The following is a 26034-nucleotide window of genomic DNA, read 5'->3' as shown; positions in this document are numbered from 1 at the left end:
CCACTCCATCTCTTGGAAGCCCCCTTTTCAGCCCCTCACTCTAGCAAGAGCCAAGGGAGTTAAGAATCCACAAAATAGGAGCAGATCAGGCACCAAAGCAAATGTTATCACAGCTTCTGCAAGTCACCCCAGCCATAAGTTCTTGAAGTGAAGTGTTAGTCACTCAGTCATGTCCAACTTTTTGCAACCCCATGGACTGCAGCCCACCCGGCTCCCCTACCCATGGAGTTCTCCAGGCAAGAATCCAGGAGTGGGTTGCCATTTCCTTGTCCAGGGGATCTTCTCAACCCAGAGATTGAACCTGGGTCTCCCACGTTGCAGGCAGTTTCTTGACCATCTGAGCCACCAGGGAATAAGCTGTTGGGGACACGCTCATAAGTGGTGACAGCGTCACGATTGTGAAGTTACTCAGAGGAATGCTGCTTTGAGAACTGAGATTTTAACTTCCTATTATTTTTCATGGGTCAGAGTTTTCCTGCTTCTACAGCCCATTACTATCTCCTTTCTCTGGATTTCAACACTTTTGTCTATAGAGATCATTTTGTCACTTGGTCAACAGCGTTAGTGTTAATTATGTGTTAGTGCTAGTGCTAAGTCGATTCAGTTGTGTCTGACTTTCCGTTCTTATGAACCATAGCCCGCCAGGCTCCTCTGTCCATTGGATTTTCCAGGCAAGAACACTGGAGTGGGTTGCCATTTATCTGTGTCTGTTTGTATCTTGTCAATCTCCTGGGGACAGGAATGATAAACTGGTATTTTATTTTATGTTTTAGATTTATCATGGGGACAAGGACAGCAGCTTGCATTTGAAATCTCTTGGTACAAATTTGCTGAAAGGAAAGACATCTAAAACAGCTTAGGTTAATTTATCTGAAATGTTCAGATCGCCGTGTGCCAGATACTGTGCTGAGCATAAAAGAATCACATATAATAAACCAGAACCCTTGCTTTTAAGAGTTCAAAATCTGGTGGGCAAGACAGACTGTAAACAGTGGCACCACATTATTGCAAGCATAACAATCTTATACATAATGCTTCCTCTATGTATTAAAGAGGAAGTGTTAGTCACTCAGTCCTGTCCATCTCTTTCCGACCCCACCAGGCTACTCTGTCCATGGAATTTCCCAGGCAAGAATATTAGAGTGGGTTGCCATTCCCTTCTCCAGGGGATCTTCCTTACCCAGGGATCAAACCCATGTCTCCTGCATTAGCAGGCAGGGGGTTTACTACTGAGCCACCAGGGAAGCCATTATCTATCTAGACCAAACTTCAAAGCCCAGAAGGGAAATACATCTTTTGAGATTCATCTGTTGTAACTTCAGGATTTCTACTGCAGTAGATCTTTATGCCCAGGGACCACATTCAGGGCAGAGGTTGTGGCAAGATACAACTTGCAGGGACTCCCTTTACAGTTCTATGAACAGGAGATGATGTATTTAACACACTTCTGCCAAAGAGAACTCCTTAGCTTCTATGCAATTCTCCCTGACACTTTCCATGGTCCACAGATTCACAGATGAGTAAGAGCTGGAAGAATTTTTAGAAGCTATCTCCCCTCCTCATCCCACCTTGGATGTGAATAACCTTCTCAAGAGGATTCCAAGTAACCACTCATCTCTGCTTCAATATTTCTGGAACAGAACTCACTGTTTTCTCAGGCAATCCATTTCACATCCAGCTGTTAACCTTCACATGGTTGGACCTCCATCAGTGTCGATTGGAGAAAATGATCTTGAACAGCATCCTCCACTGACACCTGTTCCCCTCTGCTGACACCTGTTTCCCTCTGCTGACACCTGTTCCCCTCCGCTGATACCTGTTCTTCTCTGACACCTGTTCTCTGGATGACACCTGTTCTCCTCCACTGACACCTGTTCTCCTCCACTGACACCTGTTCTCTGCTGACACCTGTTCTCCTCCACTGATACCTGTTCTCCACTAGCACCTGTTCTCTGCTGACACCTGTTCTCTGTTGATACCTGTTCTCCACTGACACCTGTTCTCCCCTGCTGACATCTGTTTCTGCTGATACCTGTTCTCCTCTGCTGATACCTGTTCTCCTCCTCTGATACCTGTTCTCTGCTGATACCTGTTCTCTTCTGTTGACACCTGTTCTCCCCTGCTGACATCTCTTCTTCTCTGCTGAAACCTGTTCTCCTCCACTGATATCTGTTCTTCTCCACTGACACCTGTTCTCTGCTGACCCTGTTCTCCTCCACTGACACCTGTTCTCCTCTGCTGACAACAGCCTGTTCTCTGCTGACACCTGTTCTCCTACATTGACACCTGTTCTCCTCCGCTGACACCTGTTCCCTGCTGACACCTATTTTCCTCTGCCGACACCTGTTCTCCTCCGCTGACACCTGTTCTCTGCTGACACTTGTTCTCTTCCACTGACACCTGTTCTCTGCTGACACCTGTTCTCCTCCACTGATATCTGTTCTCCTCTGCTGACACCTGTTCTCTTCCACTGACACCTGTTCTCCTCTGTTGACACCTGTTCTCTGCTGATGCCTGTTCTCCTCCACTGACATCTGTTCTTCTCTGCTGATACCTGTTCTCCTCCGCTGATATCTGTTCTCTTCCACCGACACCTGTTCTCTGCTGACACCTGTTCTCCTCCGCTGACACCTGTTCCCTGCTGACACCTGTTTTCCTCTGCCAACACCTGTTCTCCTACACTGACACCTGTTCTCCTACACTGACACCTGTTCTCTGCTGACACCTGTTCTCCTCTGCTGACACCTATTCTTCTCTGCTGACATCTGTTCTCCTCTGCAGAGCTACAAAGAGCACATTCACCCCCTCTTCTACTCAAGAGCTCTTAAATATTCAAAACAGTGGCTTTTTGCTTCCCCAGCACCTGCTCATCTTCAGGCCTCTGTGCTTTTATATCAAATCCCTCCTCATTTGATAGAGTATCCAGGCAGGATGGAGAAAGCCTGGACGAAAAATGACCTCCCTTAAAAAGCCTACAGTTTGCTGGAATTAATATTCTCTTCTAATCAACACTCTGTTAGGCAGCCAGAATTTTTCATCCCTCACCTGGTCACTGATTTTTTCATTTTTCTTTTTAATTGGGGGATAATTAATCATTTTACAATATTGTGCTGGTTTCTGCCATGTATCAACATGGTCACTGATCTTCAATTAAAGCAGACAAAACCAGTACTGGTTTTTTCCAGCTGTTACAACACATTCATGTTGGGTCTGTGGTCAGCACTGGTTCTCCACACGCTGAGAAGTGCGCATTACAGTCCAGGCGCTGACAATAGCGCCTGGAAAGTGGCTGGCGTGCCAGAAGCCCTTCACGTTTATCATCATTCTCTTTGATAACGTCCAAACAGAGAAGGCAACTAACAGACTTAAGTCTCAGAACCAACTTGGCAGAGTCCATGTTTGGAGAATTCCTTAGAACGCCTAGATTTTATGTACCTACTTGTAGACAATTAAATCCCTCAAGCAAGACCAGTGACTGAGGACACTTCCACTGTTCTTTTGTAGTCTGAACTTCCTGTTTGAACAGCCTCACACTTTTGCCAAGTCTCCATTTAAGCCTGAACAGTGAAACCTGAGTTAATAACATGGTTGATCATCAGTCATCTAAAACAGGTCAGAGGGGCCGCAGGTTATTTAAGCCCTGAGTTGGCTGATGGAACATTTCCAATATCACAAGTTAACTACAGACTTAAAAAAAAAATCCCAAATTTTGCACTGTTCATCTCCTTCTAAGAAAAAACTTTGCTAAGCCTGGGAATCACCCCCGAGTGGCAGGTGTCCCCTAAAAGGACAGTGTGGCTTGGAATGGACGGCAGGCACATGGGCTGCTCAGAAGAAGTGGGTATCAGCCAGAGATCCCTGGACATGAGCCGTGGGGTCGTGGACCCACTTTTTATGACCAAGTCAGATGAAAAGTGCGGTGAAGACAAGAAAGGGAGCAGCTCACACAGCTCAATATCAAATAAACAAAGCACCCAATCAAAAATGAGTGGAAGACCTAAATAGACATTTTTTCCAAAATAAGACACATAGACGGCCAAGAGACACATGAAAAAATGCTCAACGCTGCTAATTATTAGAGAAATGCAAATCAAAACTAAAATGAGATATCACCTCACCCTGGTCAGAATGGCCATCATCAAAAATCTACAAACAATAAAGGCTGGAAAGGGTGTGAAGAAAAGGGAACCCTCCTACACTCTTGGGGGGAATGTACGTTGATGTAGCCACTATGGAGAATAGTGTGGAGGTTCCTTAAAAAACTAAGAACAGAACTACCATATGATCCAGCAATCCCACTCCTGGGCATTTGCCTATTGAAAACCATAATTCCAAGATAGATGCCCCAGTGTTCGTTCACTGCAGTGCTATTAACAATAGCCAAGACATAGAACCAACCTAAATGTCCACCAACAGATGAACAGATAAAGATGTGGCACATATAGAGAGTGGAATATTACTCAGCCATGAAAAGGAATGGAACTGTGCCATCTGCAGAAACATAAGTGGACCTAGAGACTGTCACACAGTGAAGTAAGTCAGAAAGAGAAAAACAAGTATTGTATATTAACATATATGTGGAATTGAGAAAAATGGTACAGATGAACCTAACTGCAAAGCAGAAATAGAGATACAGATGTAGAGAACAAACATATGGATACCAAGGGAGAATAGAAGGGCGGGATGAATTGGAAGGTTGGGATTGACACGTATACACTATTGATACTAATAGATAACTAATGAGAACCTACTGTATAGCACAGGGAACTCTACTCAGTGCTCTGTAGTGACCTAAATTGGAAGGAAATCCAAGGAAGAGGGAACATATGTATACATGTGGCTGACTCACTTTGCTGCACAGCAGAAAGTAATACAACATTGTAAAGCAACTATACGTCAATGAAATTTTTTTAAAAAAAGAAAAGAAAGGGAGAAGAACGCTCTGGGCCCCAAGGTGTTGGGGTCAGGGCTGGAAGCATGTCCAGTAGGTCTTATGAGTTCTCTAAAACCCACCTCTCCCCATCCTGCACTCAGTCCAAGCCAGTGATGCAACATTACCTTAATGGAAAAGTATAACATATTGCTTAAGGCTGTGGGGGTACAGATTGATAAATCTACACACCTGGCCAAGGGGAGAAGCTCCAGTCAGAAGAAAGCAGTGGATAATCAGGAGGCCTTGGGCAAGTCACTTAGCTTTTCTCAATAAGAAAATGGGAATAAAAATTCTACTCTCCTCACACCCAAAACTTTTAAGAGCAGTAAGAGAGACTTTCAAAGAGCATTATACAAAAGTTAGTAACTCTATAAGGAAGCAATTAAAATAGTGCATATTTAAGGTTTTTAGCTTAAGAAATACATGTCAGAGGTACACATGGCTAAATTTAAAATGGATAACCAACAAGGATCTACTACTGTATAGCACATGGAACTCTGCTCAATGTTATGTGGCAGCCTGGATGGGAGGGGAGTTGGGGGAGAATGGGTACATGTGTATGTATGGCTGGGTCCCTTCCCTGTTCACCTGGAACTACCATAGCATTGTTTGTTAACTGGCCATACCCAGGTCTCCCACACTGCAGATGGATTCTTCACCAACTGAGCCACCAGGGAAGCCCAGGAATACTGGAGTGGGTAGACTACCCCTTCTCCAGGGGATCTTCCCAACCCCAGGAATCGAACTGGGGTCTCTTGCATTGCAGGCGGATTCTTTACCAGCTGAACTACCAGGGAAGCCCCCAATATAAAACAAAAAGTAAGAAAAAAAGGGGGGGGAAATACATGTCAGAGAAGGGTTATGTATAGGTACTGTATTCAGCAATGATAATCCATGCTTCTTAGAGACATGCCTATCATTTGAGTACTTTGTCATCAAGGTGATAATGGGGCCATACTTTGATATTATGATCTGAAAATAAAACGAGTCCTAAATACACTGATGTTGGGTTCTGAGGATGCAGCTGGGCTCGGAGCGAAATCTGAAATAGTACTTGCCTTCTCCCCGCATTCACATCTGCCTTTTTCTCCTCCGACCCGCAGCCCTTCTCTTTTCCCGCATCCTGTCACTCTCGCGCGCCCCAGCTTCCACCCCCATGGCCCCGACGTGTACCCCCGCCCCTTACTTGGCGCCGGTGTGGGTGGGAGGCGGGAGGAGCTGCATCGGGCCTGCGCAGACTGCAGGCGCTGCCGCCTGGGACCCGTAACCGCGGGCGCTGGTGGAGGGCCACACCCTGCTCCCGTCGCTATAGAAACTGTTTCCGCCCTTTTTGTGACTCCTGAGCTGCAAGGCTGGGGCTCTGGGCCGGTCCCAAACCACCTTTCACCTCAGCCGGGAGAGACAGCTCTTTTCCTCCTGCTCCTGTTCTCTTGCCTCCGTTCTTTAAACTTTGGGACAAGAATTGAAGGACATTCTGAGGTTAGAGAGATTCGAGTTGATGCAACAGGCTCATGAAGCGACCCCTCACTGTCTCCCCCTTCACAAAAGTGTGGGGTTATCAGAAAGTGAAAGTGAAGTCGCTCAGTCGTGTCCAGCTCTTTGCGACCCATGGATTGTGTAGCCCACAGAATTTTCCAGGCTAGAGTACTGGAGTGGGTTGCCGTTTCCTTCTCCAGGGTATCTTCCTGACCCAGCGATCAAACCTGGGTCTCCCGCATTGCAGGCAGAGGCTTTACCTCTGAGCCACCAGGGAAGCCCTGGGGTTATCAGAAGCACATAGTAAAGGTTCCAGATAGGATTTATTCATCAGAGGAACATTGTTCTGTGAGCTTACTCTGCACCAGCTTTTAAAAGCAGGAAAACTAAATAGTTGAATGACGGCAGTTACCTGGAGAAATACAAGGTGGTCCGTGGAGGAAATGGACATTCAAATAAAGCTTCTTGAAACAGCTGAGTTGGGTGTGGGTCTTCTAGCACAAGAAGGCATTAGCAACGGAAAAAAGGCAAACAGAATAATCTGAAAACCCACAGCCACAGGTGCCAGCACCCAGTGTGGTGTGGCAAGGGTCAAAGGTGCACATGGCAGGGGACAAGGCTGAAGGAGGGGACAAGGGGCCAGCCTGACTCTAAGTAGCTTGTGAACTAAACAGGCTGAGGAGTGTGCGGATTTTAAGCAGAGGGGTGTTCTGCTCAGACTTTGTTTTAGGAAACCCCCTCTGGCTCTAATGGGTTGAAGGGAGGACAGAGTAGCTTGCTCATCAAGGCAGGGATGCCCCTTAGAAGTAATAAGTGATGGGAGTGTCAGAGGAAGGGCGGCACCTGGACAGAGAGCAGGAAATGGACTAGAGCTTGCTGACTGTATGGGATGTGCAGGGCACAAGTGCCCCAGGTCCCTCAGCTGACTGATGATGATGCTGTTCCCTAATAGGAACTACAGAGGGAAGACGCCTGGGTTGGGGGGATGTCACCGATTTAGTGATGACGTATGATCAAGGGGTCAGGCAACATAGCTGCGTCAAGAGCAAGTTCTGGGCTGAAGAGCCTGACTGGCAGGCAGCAGTCACCTAGGTGACCACGGGAACTTGAAGTTGACTCATGTTTTGAAAGAAAACAGGAGCAGGGAGAACGGATGGACTCACATGGGGTATGATAGGGTGGTGAGAGCAGTGGGTGTGGGTGACACCGAATGCTGCTGCCGCTGCTGCTGCTAAGTCTTCAGTCGTGTCCGACTCTGTGCGACCCCATAGACGGCAGCCCACCAGGCTCCCCCGTCCCTGGGATTCTCCAGGCAAGAACACTGGAGTGGGTTGCCAGTTCCTCCTCCAATGCATGAAAGTGAAAAGTCAAAGTGAAATCGCTCAGTCGTGTCCGACTCCTAGCGACCTCATGGACTGCAGCCTACCAGGCTCCTCCGTCCATGGGATTTTCCAGGCAAGAGTACTGGAGTGGGGTGCCATCGCCTTCTCCAACACCAAACGTTAGCAAGCTGCAAAGCAGTGAGGAGTAGGCGGGGAGAAAAGTACCAGAGTGGTGTCCTATGGCCCAGGAAATAAAGCGTGTCAAACAGGGTCCGATGAGCAGGGGCTGTGAGACAGTGAGAAAATATACCCTGGGTTTGACACCGGAACGGCCATGAGTGTTTCCTGCAAAGCCAGTTTGGGCACACTTTAAGGTAATTTTCAATAGGTGGGCTAATACCACAGAGATAACAGGTTCATCACGCTGGCCCAGGTGATTAATCAATGACATCAGTACTAGCACAGTATAGCTCTTAGTGTTCATTGTTAAACTGCAGAGTCCCTCCACCCCGTGTTCCTGGAAGCATGCTTCTGGCCAGGGAGGGGGGAGTGGGTTGCGGATGCACCACAGTATAAACTATATACCAGACAAGAAAAAACATACAAAGCAGCAGTAGGCAAATGCTCACTTTAATCATAAGTCTGAATTACTTATTTTCACATTAACATATTTCATAAACCAAGAATTAAGTATTATATACATTTTTAATGGTTAAAATTCAGAGAATTTTTATTAAAAAGTGATCAGGAGCTGGTTGAAATTTTCACTGTAAATAGAAAACATCTATTACTAGTTTTATTCACAGCGAACTCGTATCTAAGCTTCCTGAAGAGCTATGCTAATACAACAGGGATGACAACCTTGACAGCCGCCTGTTAAACATGGGCTTCATGTACAGTGATGACTTTAAGAAACAGCTCTTCCTCTTTCTATTTACAACAAAAAGGATAACTTTTTTTTTTCTGCAGAGCACTTATTTTATCATGAAATGTAGACAGAGACAGATGGATGCAATGGTATCAAGGGAAAGTGCATATCAAAGGTTTTGACAATGAAGGCTTCATGAAATGTCATGAAATTTTATTTGCTATAACCATCTATTAATACTTCTAGGTAGGAGACATACACTATAGTACATCAACTGTTTCAATGTGGAAAATAATTCTGAATTCTCATTATAAAAACATTTGGCTAAAATATGAAACATCATGGCAATAAAACTGACAGTGTGGTTGTCAGTGCAGACACGTCCCAGGAGAAGTGGGAATCTTCCTCTTGCGAGATAAACTCTGCACACGAAGTTCAGGGGCCATCAACTTGACAAAGGCAGGAAGCAGCATCCTGCCACTGGCAACGAGCAGCGTGTAACGTGGACCTCTTCCGTGTCATGCTGACAGCAAGGTGATGACAGTGAGTGCTTACACACTGAGGGAGGAGAATATGCTCTTCAGAAGGAAAGGACCTTCCAAGAGAATTCACATAAAACTCTTGCTCAAGTCTCAGGCAGCTTTGCAGAGAACAGTCACCAAACAGATAGAGGTAATTTATATGACGTTAAAAGATTCCTTTATATTACAATTCCCTCCTCAAATATAAACCCACTTATACGAGTGAGAGCTTCTTAATCAAACATCTTCCTGTGGCTACACGCAGCTACTGGTGGCGTTTGGATGCAGAGGTTTAACCCGTGCTAAGCGGGACAGGCCGAGGCGGAGGCTCTGACTTGGAGACTTCATGGCCACTCCTGCCAGGGGGCTGCGGCTGCTGCTTCCGGACATGGCTGCAAGAAAGCACATCACCTGATGCTGAGCATGTCAGACATCTCTTCACAAAGATCAGTCTATGAAACAGGAGAGGCCAGCAGAAGTAAGCAAGCAAAGTCGCTCAGCCGTGTTCGACTCTTTAGGACCCCATGGACTGTAGCCTACCAGGCTCCTCCCACGGGATTTTCCAGGCGAGAGTACTGGAGCGGGTCGCCATTTCCCTCTCCTGCTGTGTAGATTCTACCAAGTTAGAGCAAAAGAGTGGGAAGTACTACCGAGCAGAAAGCATGTCGGATAGCAAACATCCCCAGAGGCCAGTGCGATGACACTGCAGCTTTAAACGTGAAAGCTAAATAGGCCAGTTAGGAGCAAACAACACTGACTGTGAAGGCATTAAAAAATGTAATTACAGTTTCTAAAGTAGTAGCAAGTCTAACACATTTTTAAAATTCTGTAACTTTTACAAATACTCCTTAAAGAGTCTATTTTTCAAACAGTAAATAACTTTGACAAGCACCATTTTTCTTTATTTACACATTTCATTTAGGCTACCACACTAATGGAGCAATTATTTCCATCGAGTACTAAATTTCAGAATTTATCCACATATACGTTTGTAGTTGATACGGAGTATAACCATAACAAGTACAACTGTGTATAATTTTTTCATACAAAGATTTTATAAACATTTCCATGATTCTAGCTATCTGATGTATCGTTCTTAATTACATGTATGCGTCATATATTGACAAAATTCCTACAACAAATTTTTGGGTTGTTTCTAGTTTTTCACCACTTTTCTATAAATGGTTATAAAAAAAATTGACCACTTATTACTTTTTCTTCTTTTGAATTCTTTGTAAGAGAAAATTCCCAAAAGTAGGTCTGAAAAGAAAAGACAGGTTTATTTTTATGGTTCCTGTCAAGCTGTCCTATAAAACGATTACAAATTTATAATTACACCTGCTACCCCACAACCCAGATGCACTGGTTGAGTTTTATTATTTTCTAGCTTGAGAGGTATAAAATTGTATTTTATTGTTTTAGGCTTCCTTAATTGCCACTGAGACTGCCACTCTTTTCATATTTGTTTCTGGTGGTACTTCTTGGGGGCAGTGGTACATTTATGTCCTTGGCTCATTTTCCCACTGAAGCCTCGCTGGTCTTCTCAAGTTTGTGTAAGACAGGAGACCAGCTGGCCACCTGAGAGTCAAATCCTGCTCTCAGATATATTGATTGGTCGACTTTTAAGTTCACTTTTATGAACTAGGAGATTTCCCACTAAAATGTGGATTTCTGGCTTCTCTTGAAAAGCTCAAGACATAGAAATACATGGCCCATTGCCCTGGGTGTGAACGGCAAGGGGAGCAGAGCAGCGTGGCCTCCTTACAGAGGGCACGACGCCCACTCACTCAAGCCCGCTCCCCCGCCCCCGTCCCTTGCCGCCAGCACCTGACCTGCCCCGCCTCCCACACAATAAGCCTGCAAGCACTCTGTGTAAAAGACAATGACTCTTTAGCCATCACTCCGTTATTTCTTATCTTTTGGCTTATGCTGCCTTCAAACTTCTATAACTCACTATATCAATTCTTTAAAATTTCTTTTGTTGAGGAATCACTAATTATTCTCAGAGGAAATAAACTAAGAGGTACCCTTGAACTGAAATAGCATCTTTATTTCAGTAAATAACCTTTCTCCTTTCCTTCTCCAAAAACTTTTTAAGTCCTCCCTAAAATCTTATAATTTTGAAATCAGAAGACTTTAAAGATTAGACAGTGCCTGCCATTTCAGATGATGAAATGAGGCCACAGAGAAATGAAGCAACCACAGGAGTCTCAGGCCTGCATCCGTGAATAGTCAGTCATCCTTAGGGGAGTGACCACTGTGGACCAGCCAAAGGACATCATGGAGAAGGAGGATAGGACACCCCAGGAGACTTGTAATGACTCGGCAAAGGAGAGCAGACACGTGAAGAAAGCCATCCCAGGGGAATGAGGCTGGACAGAAGTGCACACCCAGGGTGCTGATGGAACAAAGAATGCATCTGTTCCACTGCAGAGGGCTCCTGGGCGGGACGAGGGGAAGTGGAGAAGGGCTGGCAGGAAGTCACCACCGGTCTGGGTGTGACATGAGCAGAACCCGGACTAGGATTTTAGGAATGTCAAGAAGCATGAAGGATCACGAGACTGGGCTGTGGAGCAAAATCACTGAAGGTCGAGTTTGCTAAATGCTGGAATTCCCAAGGTTTCTGTCCCACTGCAGGGGTCAGCAGGTCTTGAGCAAAGAGATCTGTTGACAAACATTCATTTATATGTATCAGGAATCTTAAATGCTGGTACTCTTTCACTGTAATTCTACCACTAGGAATTTATCCTAGGAAATAGCCAGGGATGTGCCCAGATTTCTAAAGTAAGGGTGTCTGTGCTAATTGCAACCTTATTTATCACCATGAAGAAATAATAAACAACTTGGATGCTCATATATAAGGGAATAACAAGTGATGAATAAATGCAGCAATTAAAAACCTTTAGTTTTGAAGACTGTAATAATATGAGGAAGTGCTCATTCGTAACATTTACAAGAAAAAAATACCTACCTGTGGCAATTTTCCAAGTCCCTGCCCTTGAGCAGTAAATAAACACCCTATACATACCTGGTGGGACCCACTTAGGTCTCTTGCTTTCTGCTGCAGGACTGCGTATCCGTGAAGGCGTCCTACTGGCCTCCTTTCTTGGTGAGGACCGAGATTGTGACTTGACGGCAGCTGGAGTGCAGTCTACTGAAGTCACTTGTTTGAAAATATACATAAAACAGGGGTCACAGAGCAAGACTGAAGTCTAGCATGCATGTGTGAAAATTATAGAATTCCATCAGCTTATAAAAATTAAAGCAGAATCATAAATCCAGAAAACTTTCATTAATCAACATTTATAGAGGGCCTAGGAACAGTCATTCTTTCTGAGCACATCTATGCTAGGAAGTATGGTAAGTATATCCTTTAACACTACCTTTAACCCTGAGGGCACCTCCGATACAGAAATGACTCTCCCCACTGTCAGTTAAGGAAACAGATTAGACAGTCGGCCTGTAGTCTGAGAGCTAGTAAGTGTCTGAGCCAGAAGTGGAAACCACGTCTGAGTCCAGAGTCCACATTTGTAACTCACACAACAGTGTCCCGTCACCGTGTGTTATGAGATATTGAATGTATCAGGCTCCAGGGTCTCAAAGTATCCTATTCCCAGGGAATTTATGGTCCCCTCACTAGACTCTAGCAGAAACGGCAGAAAAGTAAAGAGATATGTACACTGCAGTGTGGTAAGAGAGATGACAGAACCTAGAGGTGGGCCTGGGGGAACCTACAAGCCGCGTGGATCTGCACGTTTAGAAGCATCTCACCGAGGGCGGTGTAAAAGCAGAGAACCTAGGCAGCTCCGTGGTGGCCCGGGTGAGAGGGGATCGGGAACGAATTGGGAATGAACGAAGCGGGACAAAGTGAGGAAAACAGCAGTGTGGAGGGCTTTCAGTGATTAGAAAGGAGGGTGCTGGAGACACGGGAATAATCAGGGCTCGCAAACTCCTGTCATGGACACACTGTCTGAGAAGGAACACAGAATGGGAGTGGGTTTGGGTTTGTTTTTGATGGAGGGAGAAATGGAGGGAGAAGTAGGAGGCAAAGTCTTTTTCAGATAACGCTTGCTTCAAGACGCTTCAGCAGCATGAGTGCCTGATGTGAACACCTTCACCACGCACTCCTCTTCCCGGTACCGTCCACGCTCCCGAGGTCAGCACTGCCCCTCAGGCTTCTCTGCTGTGACGGGGATTGTCCTGTATTTCGTGCTGTCCAACACATCAGGAGCCACAAGCCACAGTCAGGCGGGCGCTTGAAATGTGGCAGCAAAGCCAAGACACTGACTTTCAAACTGTACCTAATTTCAATGGTCTTAAATGTGACGGAACTACTTTGGCTAGTGGCTACTGTATTGGATACCACAGCTCTTAAAATTTTCTCTACCAAGGGAAAAATTACGGGACTCTATCAGTACTTAGTTCTCATTTCTCAGTAGTACTCGGCTCCAGTACTCAGCAGTGATCTGTTCAAGGGGAGGTGAGACTAAGGCCATCCTTAGCAGTGGGGTCTGAATAATAGTTTCAAATACTATACATATATTAAACAACTAAGATATAAAAACTCTATCAGTAAGAAAAACAAATCAGGTTTAAGGAAGTTATATTTTACAATAATCTATTAATGTATTATGAACTCACAAACATCCCAACTTCTTGCACACAAGAAACTATTCCACATTCAGGTCGTCACTAGTTTCAGAAGTTGTCTTGTAAAACTGGTTTCTTCTAACTGAATCTGTTCTGAAGAAACCAAAGGGCCCTAAACACAGACAGAAGGGTTCTCTCCTCCAAGACTGGTCATGTGCGACAGCAGCAAATGAGATACGCCACCTCCCCGTTCAATTGCTTGGAGAAAATGTGTCTAATGGACAGATCCAGGCTCTGCGTGGACAAAGCTGGGGGCTAGCTCCAGCCATAGCTTAGCTGTGAGAATCCAACATGTGGTTTGACCTCTGAGAGCCTCAGTTTTGTGGCTATGAAATGCAGGGGACAGGAGCTGCTCAGGGCCCCCTCGGCCTTCTGTTACCCCAGCCCGGCCTGCCTTCCTCCCTGGGCTGTGACAAGAAAGGAACACCCCACAGGTTAGGGGGACTAAGGGCAGAGGTGGGGAAGCGCTTTAAGGAAAGCAGGCCCGTCTCCTGCATGAAGTGCCGTGTGAGGGACTGGCTTACCCCCAGCACCAGGCTTGGGTTTAGGCTTCTCTTTCTTTTCAGCTGGAGGTTTCGCCTTCACTTCTTTCCGTTTGGTTTCTTTAACTTTACTTTTTCTCACAGTGAAGCTTTCATCGTCTTCACTCCCACTAAAATCAGAGTCATCCTCAGAGTCTTCACCTGAAACAGATCACACCTCTGCTCACCTCTGCTGGAAGACGCAGGGCTTCCGGAGCTCCAGCGTCACCTTCCGCACACACATCCCTGTCCCTGCTGTGTCGTGCCGTCTCCAGGGGCCAAACAAGGCACAGTGCCTGGGTGTGCATCCAGGCCCCTCACTTACGTGTCCTTGACCTCAGACAGGCCCCTGACGTCACTGTGCCTCAGTTTCCCATGTATAAGATGGGGAGGACCCTACTGCCTCCACCACGGGGCTCTTGTGCAGACTGAGTTAATGCAGGTAATGAACACGCTTCCTAGGTGATGCTCTGCTCTGCCTATGGTGTCACTTGAGTCTGAGAGCACAGAACATGTGGCCGCCCGGCTCCCGGTGGGGTCAGCGGATGTCTGGCTTGAATCCCTGTCGTAAAGATGCTCATCAGCCTCTCGCTGATGGCCATTGCCTAAATCAACTATGTCATTATGATCTCAAACTGTGATGTCCTTATCTGTCATTCTTCCCACACTAACACAATTTTAAAAACAGATGATCAACCCACGTATTCACATAACAGTTACCGGGTTATACAGAATTTACTATATAAGGCCAGCAGATTGCATGAAGGCTGCTATTAATATAAATAGCACCTGGCAAAATCAAGTAATTATTTCTGGAGTCCCAAGAGGATCTGGATTTGGGAACGGCAGGTGGTGGAGAAGCCTCTCTAGAATTTCAGAACACAGAGTCCAGGAGGCACAGCTTCCTGTAAACTCAACAGCTGTGGTATTTCACGTATTCTCTTTTGGCTTGAGGGGACAGACTGTAGGACAGGCTAGGACTCTATGTACATAAACTGGAGGGGCAGAGACGGAACACCCGGAATCCCAAGCATTAGCATCTCCTCCTGGGGAATCTGAAAACCCAGACACCGGGTTATGGATTTCGGAGAGCTTTATATGTCCTTAGGAGAAGCCTTGATTCTCTCCTTTTCACTTTTCTTTCCCTACTAAAGGTCATAAAAGGCCCTTTCTCTCATCTAGGGTGAGCCGAGGCAGTGGGAAATTCTGAAATGTCACTTAACAAAGGGACCCTGCTCCAGATAATGCAGGCTGTCTGAGATGATTCGAGCAGCACATTCAAGTATAATAAACCATCAGCTCTGAGGGGATAGGAGACGGAGCCATTCTCAGCTTAGGGCAGAAGAAAATAAACTGGCTATACCACTCCTTGAAGTACACCAAGCGAGACAGGGAACACGGGTGTCCCTCCATGGTAGGTAAAGCAGGCTTGGATGGGGATCCGAAGGGGGTTCCAGACCCACAGGACAGCATGGACTTGCGCGCTATTGGGGTGGGGGACTCAGGAGGAGTCAGAAGGCTGGGAGGAGGCAGACTGTGCCTGAAGCTCAGGCTGTGCAGCTACAGCACAGGCTGGACGGTGGTAACCACCTCCCCGCAACGAGCCGCCCCGAGAGGCTGGGAGTTCTTGGGGCTGGACCACACAGCGTTTGATGGGAAGCACAGCCACCCAGGGAGTTTGGGGGAATTGTAACAATGCAGCAGAGAAAAACCAAACCAGCTCTCAGAGAACTGGAAAAGAGACAGTCTTTTTGGACTGCAAGTGAAGCAAGAAGACAAGAGATGCTTCTCGGAATCTATGAATTCTTAAGTACATAAACCATCAACACTTGACACCTCAGATCTTGGTTTTCTGTCCATGTCCCCGCCCTAAAAGGTAAGCTCTCGTGTCAAGAATACAGCACCCAAAATAGAAACCCAAATATCTGCTGGATAAATGTGGGTGAACAACCCCAATATATATCCATCAAACATATATATGCACCACATCTTATCCCTTCATCTACAGGGTTAGACAGGCCCTTAGGTTGCTTCCGTGTCACGGCTATTGTAAACAATGCTGCAGTGAACACAGCGGGCATGTATCTTTTCTCGTCACTTCCCATTTTCTTCAGATAAATCCCTAGGAATGGAACTGCTGGATCATAAGGCAGTTCCATTTTTACTTCTTTGAGAAATCTCTAGTGTCACTGAGCTCTTGTGTATGTACTTCCCTGTTCTGTGATCTATGCCTTTCCATCAGTCAGAAGTGCTATTTCACCCTTAAATGCTACTCATTTTTCAAGGCACAGCTTAAAGTTCACCTCCAGATAAAGCTTTTCCACCAAAGGCACAGCTGAATTTAACTGTCCCGTGTTCCTCAAATTTGCACAGCCAACGCTCAGCAGTGTTCTGCGTATAGCAGGAGTCTCCGGAAACTTCTGACTGACTCTCCATAGGGTGGAGCTTGAGTGAGGACATAACCTACCAGTTGCAAAGTCTGGCTCAGAGTCGTTGGCTTCCTCGCCATCACTGTTTTCCAAGAGAATCTTCCTCTGCTGGACCACGGCTTGGGACGCAGCCTTCCTTCTCCGTGGAGTGTCCTGAGAATCATCCTCCTCAGTGATCTTATCCAGATCTTCAGGACATTAAAAAAAAAAAAGAAAAGACAGTTTTTGTGCCCAGTAACATCTAAAGAGGGGCTTTCCAGTGGCTCAGTGGTAAAGAACCCATGTGCCAATGCAGGAAACCTGGGTTTTATCCCTGGATCAGGAAGATCCCCTGGAGAAGGGAATGGCTATCCACTCTGGTATTCTAGCCTGGAGAATCCAAGGAACAGAGGAGTCTGCTGGGCTGCAGTCCACGGGGTTGCAAACAGTCAGACACATCTGAGTGACTAAACATCTGACGAACTGCAAAGTAGACTTCCATTACACCTGCTTTTATTAAAAAAATCTGCCCAGCTTCATCTTTCCTGTGCTTCTAGTAACAGGCCACAGAGCCCAGTCTGGTCAATACAATACATCAGTCTCCTTGCAGCAGTCTGGGTTAAGCATAAGCCTAAGACCCAAATTGACAGTCTTTCCCCAAGGGTGTTCAAGCTGAGCTGGGAAGATGCAGCCCCTGTCTTCAGGGTTCAACTCCTGTCAACTAGAAGTCAAGGGAAGTCGTGACCCTACCCAGGGAAGGAACCAGGTCTGCAGTGAAAGACTGAACACAGAAAGAGACGAAGGAGAAGAGGTGAAGAGAACCTTCACAAATGTGAAGACCTTGGTTCTAGTTTTAGTTCAAGAATTTAAGTAAGAGTTAGAAAAATGATGATGGAAAAGTAAATATCAGTATAAAAAACTTACCTAAATAATCACCAGCTACACTGCAGTTGGAGACATGAGGAGACTTACTCGTTGCTCCTGTTTCCTTCTTGCCATGTTTGTCAAAGCCTGGATATCAGGAAGAAGGAACATGCAGATGCACCCTAATCAACCAATGACTAGAAACAAGAGAAGTGCTAAAATCTGATAGCATTTAGATACGGACACATGAACCAAACTCAAAGTAGCACACTGATTTGACTTGGCGAAGCTAGCCTAAGATTAGGACTTTGGGCTCGGAAATCACACAAACTTTAACAGGACCTAAGTTCAAATTCAGGCTCTTAAATCAGCTACATACCAAGGGGAGGCTGCTTATCCTTTACAAGATTTAATTTCCTCATCCATAATGTGGACACAGAAAGAGGGTGGGGATTAAACGAGGCTCCTGTGGGGAATGAGATGTTGGCTGAATGTGGAAACAGCTTATTGTGGTGCCCAGCATGTAGGAAACAGTTCATAAATGTTAACTATCATCCCTGTGTAGGCAGAGCTGTGCTTTTACTAACGTAAAAACTCTTCAATCATTATTATAACTTTAAAATGATCTAGAGTATTGCTCCCAATGCTATGGAATACATGACTCTCGGAGAAGGAAATCCTGTTACACACGTCACAATCTTTTATAGGAAAGAGATTTTCATTTTCCCAATTTTAGGTGTAAGACAATTCTCTTAAGTTTCTTTGATAAAGGCCCCGCTAATCAACACTCTCTCACTGATTGTCAAACAGCAGGTGCTTCTGACTTAAACATCTTTACCCTTTAATTAAGGGAATGTGCTTAAAATAACCTCCAACAAAAAAGAAGTTAGGCCAAAGTAGTTTAATCCAGAAAGCATTTTAGCAATATGAATGTCTTTTCCAAGAATAATGATTTCTGCCTCTCCAGGGTATCAGTATTGCCATCTGCTTCCTAGTTGCCAGAAAAATCAAAGAAAAATCCACAGAAAAAGTCAGCAGTCATAAACCTATCAAGTCTACTGAGTTTGCTCACTAAATTAGTACCTTTACCTTTCTGAATAATAAAGATTACCACCATTAGATGATGCTTAACTAATTGCAATTTGGAGGAAAGGAAGTGGGCCATTAGGATGTAAAGGTCAATTTATTTGACCAAGAAATTACATTTTCACTGTGTACGAAGACAAACTTTGGATCCAGGGTCACATGGATCAGGGTCCATGTCCTCAAGTGTATCCTGAGTGTTAGGCAGAGATATTTGTGTGTGGACGAGAGTTTTATAATGGAATAAACAACTAATCCAACAGTACCCTCTGCAGACTGCTCCTTTTACAGTCCAAAGTATTAAAAGTACAGCCTTCCCCCTGTACAAGCTCATCCAAAGAAATGATTACAAAAGGGGTAAGAAGGTTTCGGGGCTTCCCTGGTGGCTCAGAGGTTAAAGCGTCTGCCTCCAATGTGGGAGACCCGGGTTTGATCCCTGGGTTGGGAAGATCCCCTGGAGAAGGAAATGGCAACCCACTCCAGTACTCTTGCCTGGAGAATCCCATGGACGGAGGAGCCTGGTCGGACACTACTGAGCGACTTCACTTTCACTTTCAAGGTTTCAAAGATAATTACAGAAGATAAAGTTAGGCTTGCCTTGAGACTGCTCCACATCAATGGTGACAGCTGGAACCTCCTTCACTGACAAAGCCAGTGCGACCTCCAGGTCTCTCTTGTAGAGTTTATCGTCCAAAGCCATCCTAACACACACAAATAATAATGAGCTTTTAAACTATCAGTCTCAACCAAATAGCAAACCTTGAGAGAGGTTAGCTGAGAGTTTCCAACCTCAGGAACATGTTCTTAAACAATGGTCATTATCATAATGGACTTTAGTTCCACCTCCTGACATGTAAGTGTCATGTTGGACCCAGCAGAACAGAACAGACACGGGCAGTGGGTGAGGGTGTCCACGTCACTGTGACATCTCTTCCTCACCACCAGCTCTGTCCAGGTGGGAAGCACCCGCCCAAGTGAGAGCAGACGTGGCTCAAACATCACTTCTGTGACCTCACCCACACCTCCTTAGGGAGCTATTACAGCTCCTACGTTAAATTGAAATTACTCTCTCTCTCTCTCTCTCTATATATATATATATATATATATTTTTTTTTTACATCTGCTCCGCCATGTAATCTGGATTCTGACAAGTATTTCAGTAAGTACTTACTCTGCGTGAGGCACTGCACTAGACAGGATACTAGACGTGCCCTCAGAGTCTGTGGTTAATGAGGAGGTAGGAAAGAAAGTTCTGGAATAATTATCCCATGTAAACAGATTATCATGGCTCCTGTTCAAGGTGGTCAAGAGTGCTCCAGTGTTTAAGAAGGGAATGCAAAAAGACAGAAAAGTTTATGTAAAGGACATGTTGAGATGTACCTTGAAGGATTTAGTACTTTTTAAAATAACAAGTTTTATTGAGATATAAGTCACGCAGTGTCAAATGCAGCCTTTGAAGCCTACAATTCAGCAGTTTTTAGTATATTCAGAGAGTGGTAAAGCTACCACCACTATTAATTTCAGATCATTTTCATCATCCCAGAAAGAAACTCCTTACCCACTAGCAGTCAGCCCCCATTCTCCCTCCCCAACATCTGGCAAGCACTAATCTACGTGCTGTTTCCATGGACTTGTCTGTTTTGGGCCTTCCATGTTAATATTAATGGAATCATGTAAGATGTGGCCTTTTGTGCTTGGCTTCTTTGGCTCACCATGATGTCCTCAAGGTTCATCCATGCTGTGGCATGTATCAGGACTCCATTTATTTTCATTGCTGAATAAGGTTCCACTGTGTGGGTATACTGCATTTTATTTATCCAGTCACTAATCGACAGGCATTTGGATTACTTACATTTTATTTCTGGCTATTATGATTAATGCTCCTATGAATACCCGTGTACAGGTTTTTGTGTGGGCAGAGTTTTATTTCTCTCGGGCATATACCTAGTTGGGTCATAAAATAAACCCTACATTTTGGGGCACTGCTACTCTGTCTTCCAATGAGGGTGCACCATTTTATATTCCCCGCAGCAATGCATGAGGGTTTCCATTTCTCTACATCTTCCTCAACACCTGCTACTATCTGTCTTTCTGCTTCCAGCCATTCCTGTGGGCGTGCATATAATCTCACTGGGGTTTTGATTTGTATTTCCCTGATGGCTATGGATGGTGAGCATCTTTTCATGTGTTTATTGGCCATTTGTATATATTCCTTAAAGAAATATCTATTCAAGTCCTTGGCCCATTTCTAAATTGGGTCATGATCCTTTTTAGTGTTGGGTTGTAAGAGTTCTCTAAATACTCTAGATGCAAGTCCCTAATGGATCACATGATTTGCAAATCTTTTTTCCCATCCATTGGTTGTTTTTTAAACTATATTTTAAAGATAGTACAAGAAGCTCAAAAACAAAGAGTCAAAAGTGAAGAGAATGACGTGGGGGTAAGTTTCTCTATGTTAAGGAAGTTTCCTCACACTACTGGAGCACTGAAGCGTCACACATGCCATGTTCCACTTGTCAGAATCCCTCCTCGGCCACCTCCTCCCCACACTGCAAGTCTGGGGCCTCTCAGACTCCTCCCCTCCATCTCCCCCACTGCCTCCAAGTACTAACTAATGGAACTCCAGGGTTAGTTTGAAACTACAGGTCCTTCTCACTGCTGGACAAAACTCAGTAAGATAAAGTGAAAATATTTTTTATCTGTAGAGAAATACATGGTTTCACTTTTTTTTTCCTTCTGGTTTTCCTGAGCTATCTACAATGGACATCCAGCACTGTGTAAGTTTCAGGTGTGTGACACAATGATGTGGCTCATATACATCATGAAATGATGACAAGTTTAGGGAACATCCATCATCTCATTGAGAAATCTGCCTTTAAATTTTATAATCCTTACAAGACGTAACTCTAAACAAGGTAGTCTTGTAAGACCTGAGGACTTCAGAGCCAGGTGCTAGGTCTCCTTGTAAGGGCAAGTTAAACCTTGTAAGTTTGGAGATTATGACTTAAATGGTTATTTCCTTATGCATTCATGAACTTAAAGCAGTTCAGAAAGCCAGAGGGGATTAGTGGTACATTCCTGTCCTCCTACATGAATTAAATAAGACCTATGATTCTGCTCAAGTTCTAATTTAGACCAAGAGTTTGAATTTATCTCTTTTAGATTAACACATCTAACGTCATATATTCACTGCATGTCTTACCTCTCACCTTTTTTTAGGGGTTTTCTCTTGTAGTGGGATGTCTTTTTCCTGGAGATTCTTCAGCTTAGGTTCTGGTTTTTCTAGTTTCAACTCCTTTTGTGTTGTTCTGGATTTCTTATTTAACGGTGCGGTTGCAGGAACAAAATCATCTATTTATGCGTGAATTAAAAATAAAAGAATATATAAAATTGCACGGAGGAGCCTGGTAGGCTGCAGTCCATGGGGTCGTACAGAGTCGGACACGACTGAAGCAACTTAGCAGCAGCAGCAGCAAGGAAGAAATAAGGTAAACTTACTTTCTTGGTAGTTGAGAGTCATTACTATGTGTGTTCAAGTTTTAAAGATAAGCAAACTGTTTGCTTTCCATAATCTAAAAAAGACAGTTGGTATACTGTCTTTATTCTCACTCGAGCTTTTCAACTTTGTTTTAGTGACTTAAAAAAAAAACCATCCATCTGTCAAAAACTAACTCCCTGAAAAACTATAAGGGCCACTAAGCTAGCATATATAAGTGGCAAAGAAAAAAACGATTAATTTAAAACCTCTAAAACCATTAGAAAAATCAATAAAATTCCCTGTATAATTTTATCATATTGACAAGTGGAAGAAAATTATTTTTATGGAAATTTCATAACACAGCCAAATACTTTCTTTCAAAGGCCCATTCAGTACAGTTCAGTCACTCAGTCGTGTCTGACTCTGCAACCCCATGGACTGCAGCACACCAGGCTTCCCTGTGCATCACCAACTTCTGGAGCCTGCTCAAACTCATGTCCATCGAGTTGGCCATGCCATCCAACCATCCCATCCTCATTACCTTTCCTAAAACAACAACCAAGCTAAGAAAAGTAAGAAGCATCGGAACCTGAAGGAAGAGAAAGTAGCTCCTACTTAGGACTTTATAGTAGCAGTCTTTACAGTGGTATCATCACCTTAAGAGCCCTCCTACGATCCCACCACTGTAACTTGATTTTTGGCAAAGGGATGCTGTTTTCCAGGCCATTCTGTTTTCATGGGTTTTTCTGTCTTACCATCCTCAGAACTGAGGTGATTCTTCTGTTGACACTCAACATAAAACTGCTGCTCTAACTTTCAAACGCATACATGACACATATGCATACCTTCGAGGTACGCACAGTCTGAATCATGAACTTTCCCATTATTAACAAGTGTTTTATGCTTCTCCACATAGAAATACAATAATCTGTGACTTGTCCCCCACCTCCACACCACAGTTTCCAGAACACAGCCAGCAGTTTATACCTATTTTGCGACAGACTGATGACAAGAGTAAAAAGCTACAAAGTCATGTTCTATACTCTTCTGTCCCAAGTCTTAGAGGCACATTAAGACTGGGCTCCAAGCAAAAACAGATTTCTTCAAACCAAGGGATTACTAAACATTTGACTCCCAGAAAACTCCAGAGGTCTAAGAAAGAAACAAAAAACTTACTTTGAAGTACAATGTAACCTAACACCATGTTTCTCAAAGTTTTTGACCAAAGTTCTCTTAATAACAAAGACAAGTACATATGTAACACAGTAGGATAAAGCTTAAGCCTGAGATTCCTTCAGGGGCTTGCTTTACTCTATCATTAATGGGGATTTTACAATATATTCTGTAACACATCTGCATCTCTGAAAGACAGGGGGAACCTGGATCTAGAGTAGTTTAGACCTGAAAAATCATTTCTCCTGGCCCTGTGTGGTTTATGATTTATGCCAATATTAATTCTTGTCAGTGTAGTGATCAGCATAATTATCCTAAATGCTAAAAAAATTATTTCTCCAGACCTTCCTCATATGCAATTGGTACAACCATATTTTAGCCATACACACACACACACACACGCCCCCATACATAATATATCCTATAAACTAAGGATATAAATTACCAAACCTTTAATGAAGAAATAAGATGCTCTACTTACCATCACTATCAGAGTCCTCAAACTGGGAGTAATTGACTGGCTTCTTATGCCTGTGACCAAGACAGAAATTTTATTTATAGAAATGTCAACTTCTCACCTCTATTCTCTAAGGCCATTAATACTCTTGAGTAAATAAAAATGTTTGGATTCCCTTAAGCACATGTAAATTAAAAACATGATTTGCATTTTACAGCAAAGATAGAAGACTGTTATACTTGATAAGGAAAAAAGTTAATTCAGAGAACAAAGTAGGAATAATCAATATAATTAACACAAAGTTTATACACTGTTTAATTACCATTAGGCATTTAGAATTTCCTATTGTATGTATTTGTTTTATATGCGAATTCTGATGTATTAAATTATAAACTTCTTGATACTGAAAGCCATTTTCTTTTATCTCTTCCAATATTAATTCATGCTCACTGTGCTGCTGCTGCTAAGGCACTTCAGTCGTGTCCAATTCTGGACGACCCCATAGACGGCAGCCCACCAGGCTCCTCTGTCCCTGGGATTCTCCAGGCAAGAATGCTGGAGTGGGTTGCCATTTCCTTCTCCATGGCTCACTATGCAATAGGCATTTAAAACATGGTGAGTCTGAGAAACAGCCTCAGAGACATGGAAAACAAACTTAGGGTTACCAAAAGGGAAAAGGGGTAGGAGGGATAAATTAGGGGAGTTTGGGATTAGCACATACAAACTATTATATACAAAATAGATAAACAAAAAGTTTATATAACACAGGGAACTATATTCAATATCTTGTAATAAACCATAATGGAAAAGAATACACGTGTATGTGTATATATATACATATAAAACTGAATCACTTTGCTGTACACCAGAGACACAAGATTATAAAGAACTACACTTCAATAAAAAGTTTTTAATTAAAATTAAAGTAAGGCTTTCCTTCCTCTCACTCTCTCACACTCCCATGTTTATTTTCCCTTAGAATGCAACCTCCAGCATCTAAATATATGTATATATACCTAGTAAATACATACTTCCAGCACAGAAGTAAGTATATTCGAAACTCTATTAAATGAATGGCTGGCCCCAGGTCTCCATGGTGCTTGACTGAGGTAAAGTAGAGGAAGAATTTCCAACAGCACTTGGTGGAAAACACAGAGAATATGGCGCCAGCTGGCTTAGATTTGCTTGTTACCTAGTAACTTACTAGCCATATGACTCAGGCAAACTGACTTTCAGGCCCAGAGGTTTAAACTGATAAAATGAAGAGACCTAAACTTTCTATCTCAAATATAGTGACGAACAAGTGAATTAACACCTAAGTAGCAGTTCAGTTCAGTTCAGTTCGGTCGCTCAGTCATGTCCAACTCTTTGCGACCCCATGAATCGCAGCACGCCAGGCCTCCCTGTCCATCACAAACTCCCGGAGTTTACCCAAACTCGTGTCCATCGAGTCGGTGATGCCATCCAGCCATCTCATCCTCTGTCGTCCCCTTCTCCTCCTGCCCCCAATCCCTCCCAGCATCAGGGTCTTTTCCAATGAGTCAACTCTTCGCATGAGGTGGCCAAAGTACTGGAGTTTCAGCTTTAGCATCATTCCTTCCAAAGAAATCCCAGGGCTGATCTCCTTCAGAATGGACTGGTTGGATCTCCTTGCAGTCCAAGGGACTCTCAAGAGTCTTCTCCAACACTACAGTTCAAAAGCATCAATTCTTCGGCGCTCAGCTTTCTTCACAGCCCAACTCTCACATCCATACATGACTACTGGAAAAACCATAGCAATGCAAAGGATAATCGGGTCTTAGTTGAACGGGGTGGGTAAAAGAAACGCCAGGAAATGTCAAGGACGCCAAGAGAAGGAAACGGCTAGGTTGACAGGACCCTTTCGAGGAGCGGGAGCTCTCGCTGGAGGCTGGAGTGTTTCCCTGTCCGTCCCACTATCGCCACCTGATCCTCGGGCCCTTCTTTCCATCCCGTGCAGGTAACGCAGCCTACAGCGTCTTCCTGACCTTCCTCCCTTCCCTCGCGGGATGCCATGAGCTACTCACCTCGCAGGCCGCACCATGGTCCCCTCCGAGGCTGGAAACCTGCAGCTCTCAGGCTCTAGCAGGCAGCCGCCGCAGCAATTTCAATTCCCGCCCAAAACCAAATCCAGAGCGTTCCGCCTATCCCGCGGCTCGCCAATCCTGGCCGGCCAGTCCAACTGCCGCGCATGCGTTCTGAGATGAGCAGGTAGTTCACGCCTTCCCCCAAGCACCGCCCTTCCGCATCCGGTCCGCCCGA

At 44.4% G+C, this 26034-nt stretch overlaps 1 protein-coding gene across 1 annotated transcript; it reads right to left on the bottom strand.

Moving 5' to 3' along the window:
• Positions 1-8343: 8343 nt before the first annotated feature.
• Positions 8344-25955, bottom strand: RAD51AP1 (RAD51 associated protein 1). The gene is made up of 9 exons (XM_006069002.4): positions 25800-25955; positions 23779-23828; positions 21856-21997; positions 19244-19347; positions 17624-17710; positions 16759-16908; positions 14295-14453; positions 12149-12283; positions 8344-9512 (listed from the first exon to the last, which is right to left on the bottom strand). The coding sequence occupies exons 1-9, from the start codon at positions 25814-25816 to the stop codon at positions 9376-9378; spliced, it is 981 nt and encodes a 326-aa protein (XP_006069064.4). The 5' UTR covers positions 25817-25955; the 3' UTR covers positions 8344-9375.
• Between the last annotated feature and the right edge of the window lie 79 nt (positions 25956-26034).

Source organism: Bubalus bubalis, chromosome 4 (assembly GCF_019923935.1).
Source record: "Bubalus bubalis isolate 160015118507 breed Murrah chromosome 4, NDDB_SH_1, whole genome shotgun sequence".
Lineage (NCBI taxonomy): Eukaryota > Metazoa > Chordata > Mammalia > Artiodactyla > Bovidae > Bubalus > Bubalus bubalis.
Note: the sequence above shows the minus strand (reverse complement) of the source record. Positions and strands in the feature narration are given on the sequence as shown.

Excerpts from the sequence above, each read along its gene's own strand:
- RAD51AP1 (XM_006069002.4), bottom strand. Across the intron at positions 17,711-19,243 it reads TGATGTGGAGCAGTCTCAAG|GCTTTGACAAACATGGCAAG; the intron begins GCAAGCCTAACT and ends CCTGATATCCAG. Across the intron at positions 14,454-16,758 it reads TGAGCCAGACTTTGCAACTG|GTGAAGACTCTGAGGATGAC; the intron begins GTAGGTTATGTC and ends GATCTGTTTCAG.